The 7,542-nt window shown below is 46.3% G+C and overlaps 1 protein-coding gene across 1 annotated transcript in view; it reads right to left on the reverse strand.

The window, feature by feature from the left end:
- Positions 1-5,190: 5,190 nt before the first annotated feature.
- Positions 5,191-7,542, reverse strand: part of LOC115119220 (cyclin-dependent kinase-like 5) — a 125,523-nt gene continuing 123,171 nt past the window's right edge. The window contains exons 18-19 of the mRNA XM_065016845.1: positions 6,679-6,891; positions 5,191-6,515 (exon numbers count right to left, since the gene is read on the reverse strand). Of these exons, the coding sequence (XP_064872917.1) occupies positions 6,102-6,515; positions 6,679-6,891 (627 nt within the window). The 3' untranslated portion in view covers positions 5,191-6,101. The remainder of the gene's footprint in view (positions 6,516-6,678; positions 6,892-7,542) is intronic.

Below are 7,542 nucleotides of genomic sequence, written 5' to 3' on the forward strand. Positions count from 1 at the left end.
ACATCTTTCTGAGGGGCAGTCTGGGGCTTTAAGGGGAGAGGACATCTTTCTGAGGGGCAGTCTGGGGTTTTGAGGGGACAGGACATCTTTCTGAGGGGCAGTCTGGGGCTTTAAGGGGAGAGGACATCTTTCTGAGGGGCAGTCTGGGGCTTTGAGGGGACAGGACATCTTTCTGAGGGGCAGTCTGGGGCTTTGAAGGGACATCTTTCTGAGGGGCAGTCTGGGGCTTGGGGGGGACAGGAGATCTTTCTGAGGGGCAGTCTGGGGCTTTGAGGGGAGAGGACATCTTTCTGAGGGGCAGTCTGGGGCTTTGAGGGGAGAGGACATCTTTCTGAGGGGCAGTCTGGGGCTTTGAGGGGACAGGACATCTTTCTGAGGGGCAGTCTGGGGCTTTGAGGGGACAGGACATCTTTCTGAGGGGCAGTCTGGGGCTTTGAGGGGAGAGGACATCTTTCTGAGGGGCAGTCTGGGGCTTTGAGGGGAGAGGACATCTTTCTGAGGGGCAGTCTGGGGCTTTGAGGGGACAGGACATCTTTCTGAGGGGCAGTCTGGGGCTTTGAGGGGACAGGACATCTTTCTGAGGGGCAGTCTGGGGCTTTGAAGGGACATGACATCTTTCTGAGGGGCAGTCTGGGGCTTTGAGGGGACAGGACATCTTTCTGATGGACAGTCTGGGGCTTTGAGGGGACAGGACATCTTTCTGAGGGGCAGTCTGGGGCTTTGAGGGGAGAGGACATCTTTCTGAGGGGCAGTCTGGGGCTTTGAGGGGACAGGACATCTTTCTGAGGGGCAGTCTGGGGCTTTGAGAGGAGAGGACATCTTTCTGAGGGGCAGTCTGGGGCTTTGAGGGGACAGGACATCTTTCTGAGGGGCAGTCTGGGGCTTTGAGGGGACAGGACATCTTTCTGAGGGGCAGTCTGGGGCTTTGAGGGGACAGGACATCTTTCTGAGGGGCAGTCTGGGGCTTTGAGGGGAGAGGACATCTTTCTGAGGGGCAGTCTGGGGCTTTGAGGGGACAGGACATCTTTCTGAGGGGCAGTCTGGGGCTTTAAGGGGAGAGGACATCTTTCTGAGGGGCAGTCTGGGGCTTTAAGGGGACAGGGCATCTTTCTGAGGGGCAGTCTGGGGCTTTGAGGGGACAGGATATCTTTCTGAGGGGCAGTCTGGGGCTTTAAGGGGAGAGGACATCTTTCTGAGGGGCAGTCTGGGGCTTTGAGGGGACAGGACATCTTTCTGAGGGGCAGTCTGGGGCTTTGAGGGGACAGGACATCTTTCTGAGGGGCAGTCTGGTGCTTTGAGGGGACAGGACATCTTTCTGAGGGGCAGTCTGGGGCTTTGAGGGGACAGGACATCTTTCTGAGGGGCAGTCTGGGGCTTTGAGGGGAGAGGACATCTTTCTGAGGGGCAGTCTGGGGCTTTGAGGGGAGAGGACATCTTTCTGAGGGGCAGTCTGGGACAAAGTCAGATTGGTGTGCTCAGGAGGTGTGTGTGCGTGCGCACGTGTGTGTGTGTATACTTCTTCTTATTGTTACTTTGTCCTTGATGTTCACACTATGTACTGTAGATCAATGACTAGCCAGGGATAAAGATATCCATGACATTCATTCTGCCAATATCAGAAAGTTAGGCCTACGTATTTTACCCTTTAAAGCCAACAGCACAAACTGGTATGGTATGGATATCTCTGGTACGGATATCTCTGGTACAGATATCTCTGGTATGGCTGTCTCTGGTATGGATATCTCTGATATGGATATCTCTGGTATGGATATCTCTGGGATGGATATCTCTGGTACAGATATCTCTGGTATGGCTGTCTCTGGTATGGATATCTCTGATATGGATATCTCTGGTATGGATATCTCTGGTATGGATGTCTCTGGTATGGATATCTCTGGTATGGATGTCTCTGGTATGGATATCTCTGGTATGGATATCTCTGGTATGGATATCTCTGGTATGGATGTCTCTGGTATGGATATCTCTGGTATGGATATCTCTGGTATGGATATCTCTGGTATGGTTATCTCTGGTATGGATATCTCTGGTATGGATGTCTCTGGTATGGATATCTCTGGTATGATGTCTCTGGTATGGATATCTCTGGTATGGATATCTCTGGTATGGATATCCCTGGTATGGATATCTCTGATATGGATGTCTCTGGTATGGATGTCTCTGGTATGGATATCTCTGGTATGATGTCTCTGGTATGGATATCTCTGGTATGGATATCTCTGATATGATATCCCTGGTATGGATATCCCTGGTATGATATCCCTGGTATGGATATCTCTGGTATGATGTCTCTGATATGGATATCCCTGGTATGGATATCTCTGATATGGATGTCTCTGGTATGGATGTCTCTGGTATGGATATCTCTGGTATGATGTCTCTGGTATGGATATCTCTGGTATGGATATCTCTGATATGATATCCCTGGTATGGATATCCCTGGTATGATATCCCTGGTATGGATATCTCTGGTATGGATATCTCTGGTATGGATATCTCTGATATGATATCCCTGGTATGGATATCTCTGGTATGATATCCCTGGTATGGATATCCCTGGTATGGATATCTCTGGTATGGATATCTCTGGTATGGATGTCTCTGGTATGGATATCCCTGGTATGGATATCTCTGGTATGGATATCTCTGGTATGGATATCCCTGGTATGGATATCTCTGATATGGATGTCTCTGGTATGGATGTCTCTGGTATGGATATCTCTGGTATGATGTCTCTGGTATGGATATCTCTGGTATGGATATCTCTGATATGATATCCCTGGTATGGATATCCCTGGTATGATATCCCTGGTATGGATATCTCTGGTATGATGTCTCTGGTATGGATATCCCTGGTATGGATATCTCTGATATGGATGTCTCTGGTATGGATATCTCTGGTATGATGTCTCTGGTATGGATATCTCTGGTATGGATATCTCTGATATGATATCCCTGGTATGGATATCCCTGGTATGATATCCCTGGTATGGATATCTCTGGTATGGATATCTCTGGTATGGATATCTCTGATATTATATCCCTGGTATGGATATCTCTGGTATGATATCCCTGGTATGGATATCCCTGGCATGGATATCTCTGGTATGGATATCTCTGGTATGGATGTCTCTGGTATGGATATCTCTGGTATGGATATATATGGTATGGATATCTCTGGTATGGTTATCTCTGGTATGGATATCTCTGGTATGGTTATCTCTGGTATGGATATATATGGTATGGATATCTCTGGTATGGATATCTCTGGTATGGATATCTCTGATATGATATCCCTGGTATGGATATCCCTGGTATGATATCCCTGGTATGGATATCTCTGGTATGGATATCTCTGGTATGGATATCTCTGATATGATATCCCTGGTATGGATATCTCTGGTATGATATCCCTGGTATGGATATCCCTGGTATGGATATCTCTGGTATGGATATCTCTGGTATGGATGTCTCTGGTATGGATATCCCTGGTATGGATATCTCTGGTATGGATATCTCTGGTATGGATATCCCTGGTATGGATATCTCTGATATGGATGTCTCTGGTATGGATGTCTCTGGTATGGATATCTCTGGTATGATGTCTCTGGTATGGATATCTCTGGTATGGATATCTCTGATATGATATCCCTGGTATGGATATCCCTGGTATGATATCCCTGGTATGGATATCTCTGGTATGGATATCTCTGGTATGATGTCTCTGGTATGGATATCCCTGGTATGGATATCTCTGGTATGGATATCTCTGGTATGGATATCCCTGGTATGGATATCTCTGATATGGATGTCTCTGGTATGGATGTCTCTGGTATGGATATCTCTGGTATGATGTCTCTGGTATGGATATCTCTGGTATGGATATATCTGATATGATATCCCTGGTATGGATATCCCTGGTATGATATCCCTGGTATGGATATCTCTGGTATGGATATCTCTGGTATGATGTCTCTGGTATGGATATCCCTGGTATGGATATCTCTGATATGATATCCCTGGTATGGATATCCCTGGTATGGATATCTCTGGTATGGATATCTCTGATATTATATCCCTGGTATGGATATCTCTGGTATGATATCCCTGGTATGGATATCCCTGGTATGGATATCTCTGGTATGGATATCTCTGGTATGGATGTCTCTGGTATGGATATCCCTGGTATGGATATCTCTGGTATGGATATATATGGTATGGATATCTCTGGTATGGTTATCTCTGGTATGGATATCTCTGGTATGGTTATCTCAGGTATGGATATCTCTGGTATGGTTATCTCTGGTATGGATATCTCTGGTATGGTTATCTCTGGTATGGATATCTCTGGTATGGATATCTCTGGTATGGTTATCTCTGGTATGGATATCTCTGGTATGGTTATCTCTGGTATGGATATCTCTGGTATGGATATCTCTGGTATGGCTATATCTGGTATGGATATCTCTGGTATGGCTATATCTGGTATGGATATCTCTGGTATGATATCCCTGGTATGGATATCCCTGGTATGGATATCTCTGGTATGGATATCTCTGGTATGATATCCCTGGTATGGATATCTCTGGTATGATATCTCTGGTATGATATCCTTGGTATGGATATCCCTGGTATGGATATCTCTGGTATGGATATCTCTGGTATGGATATCTCTGGTACAGATATCTCTGGTATGTCTCTGGTACAGATATCTCTGGTATGGATATCTCCGGTACAGATATCTCTGGTATGGCTGTCTCTGCTATGGATATCTCTGGTACGTGTGTGTGTGTCTCTGCTATGGATATCTCTGGTACGTGTGTGTGTGTCTCTGCTATGGATATCTCTGGTATGTGCGTGTGTGTGTCTCTGCTATGGATATCTCTGGTACGTGTGTGTGTGTGTGTGTATCCTTCATCAGGAAACAACAGGACATCTCAACAGGAATCTCCACATGGGGCCTGGAGTCTCTAATAACTAGATCAGCGGGTGTGACTGTCATGGTTACTGTACTGCAGAATGACCCTTTACAACAAACAGTACCTTACAGCACATTCCCATCTGTTTGTGCTACCTGACCATAGACCATATGAGTTGGGGCCAGGCGACACATGTGTGTCAAGATGATGTGGCAAATGGTTACCTTTAAAAACTTCACAACCCTGAGCCATGTAGGTATCTCATTATTTTATCATACATTATAACATTATATCATTTGTCTCTGTCCATCTGTCGTACATTTCTCTCCATAACTCTGTGTCAAATCAGATCCAATAAATACAGAGACAAAGTAAACGGACAGAACAAACAGGCTGTACTGTAACAACAATCAATAGACATTCTGAAAAACCTCCACAATTAAATATTTTTGGATGAAATATTGAATTATTATTATATATATATAGTTAGAATCTCATAATCTTTTTTACATTTATTTTTAAAGCTCTTGCAATATTACACAATTATTAATTCTACAATACTTATTAAATCTCCATTTAGGCCTACGTATCGTTAAATAAAGTCATTTAATTTAAATCAAATAAAAGGAATTTCATGAATAATATAATATAATATCAATACAAATTCTATCAAATGTTTGAAGCATCAAAAAAGGTCAGATTTTTACAGCCAGTCAGTCCACCTCCCAGTTCAGTCATATAGTCCTGAACTTAGAGAGATACAGTATAACCTTCTGAACTCTATAGTCCTATGTGCGTCTGGCGGCCAGCAGGCGGCAGTAGTGAGAGCCCAGAGTCCTATTCATTAGGGCACACAATTGAAAACGTTACAAAACGCTTCGCAACGCACCACAAAAAAATAAGCGTTTCTTATCGGACAGTAGTCCATCTTGTCCCTCCCTGCTTCAGTCTGTTTTGTTCCATTTTGGTGCCTAATCTGCCCTTGAGGGCAGAGAGACGTCTCCTCCATAGACATTTTTTCCTAGAATGGACATCCCCATTTAAGTCAATGGGTGGTAGAATTCTAATTCCATGTGGTAGAATTCTAATTCCATGTGGTAGAATTCTAATTCCATGTGGTAGAATTCTAATTCCATGTGGTAGAATTCTAATTCCATGTTCTCCTCACAGGGCTGTCTCTTTCAGGTCGTTGAGGTTTGGCATCCGTGACCTTGACGGTCTGGTAAAGGTGGGCCCGTTGGCGACCATTTGGTCGGGGTACGGCTGAGCCCCCTCTGCCCTGGCGAGGGCCGCCGCGTGCCAGTTGGACTCCATCTGCCCCTGTATCTGCCCTGGGAGAGGGTAACTCTGCTTCCTGTGGCTCTTAGACTGACCAGAGCTGGAGCTGCTGCTGCTAGGGTGTCCCTGGTGGTGGGACCTGCCGTCACCTCTCCCGTCGCTGAACACTCCCCCTTTAGAGGAGGAGGTGGGGGGGTTGGGGAGGTGCTGGAATCGCAGGTCGGAAGGAGGAGGGGGTTGGCTGGAAGAGGAGGAAGGGGAGAGGTGCAGGAGCCTGCGTAGGGACTTCAGGGGTTGGTTCTAAGGGGAGGCATAGAAAACAATCACCACAAAGCTTGTGAACACTAAGCGGGTACACCAAGGTGGAAAAGAACAATTCAGTTGAGAATTCAGGAAATTCAGGAAGTGAATTGAAAATTCAGTTCAACCAGTAAACATAAATGAAGTGTGACTGTGAATCCACCTGTTTCTCCTGAGGCCAGTCACCGACTCTCTCTCTCTGTCTCCCTCTCTCCCTCTCTCGCTCTCTTTCTCTGTCGCGATCTCGGCTCTGCTCGCGTTCACCATCCTTATCCCGGGAGCGTTCGCGGTTCTTCCTCCGGCTGCCGTGGTGAGAGGAAGACGAGGACTTGGTCCCCTTCTGGATAAACAGGGTGTCCTGGCCATCACCAGGAACCTGCCATTTCACAACAGGAAAGGTGGGGGAGAGGGTGGGTTAACACTGACACAGTCAAGAACGATGGACTCAGGACCATTCAATAAACCTGAACACCCCAAAACATCCACTAGACCTCCAGAGGGGAAAAGGCTAAGGAATCTACTCTGACTGCATCTGGGGTCTAGTGGACACTTTCCGAGTGCATTGTGGGTAACAAAGCGTGCAAATATGATGAGCAGGCATCACAGGCACATCTCTGGATGGCTGTGGGTCCTCCATGCACCTCTCTCCTCCCCATTCCCTCTCCTCTCCTCCTCCTCCTCCCCTCTTCCTCCTCCTCCTCCTCAATCCTACTGCACCAGATGCTTCACATGCTGTTAATATCATTGAGCGGAGCGGATGGTGACATCACAGTGACGGCATCACATGGAATGAACCCAGGAACCAACCAGGACACCAGCTCTCAAACCCAGGAAGTAGTGACTGTGAGACCCAACTGGCAGTACATTTCTGGATGACCATGGACCAGTGACTCCTGTCCATCTCTGGCATCTCTGACAGAGAAACACGGACACATTTTCAATGCTGTAACTTACAGTTGAAACTCTATTGGCTACTGAGGGACTGTCTATCACAACGTCAGCCCATTGAGCAGAATGTATGCAAACA

This window comes from Oncorhynchus nerka, unplaced genomic scaffold (assembly GCF_034236695.1).
Source record: "Oncorhynchus nerka isolate Pitt River unplaced genomic scaffold, Oner_Uvic_2.0 unplaced_scaffold_836, whole genome shotgun sequence".
Taxonomy (NCBI): domain Eukaryota; kingdom Metazoa; phylum Chordata; class Actinopteri; order Salmoniformes; family Salmonidae; genus Oncorhynchus; species Oncorhynchus nerka.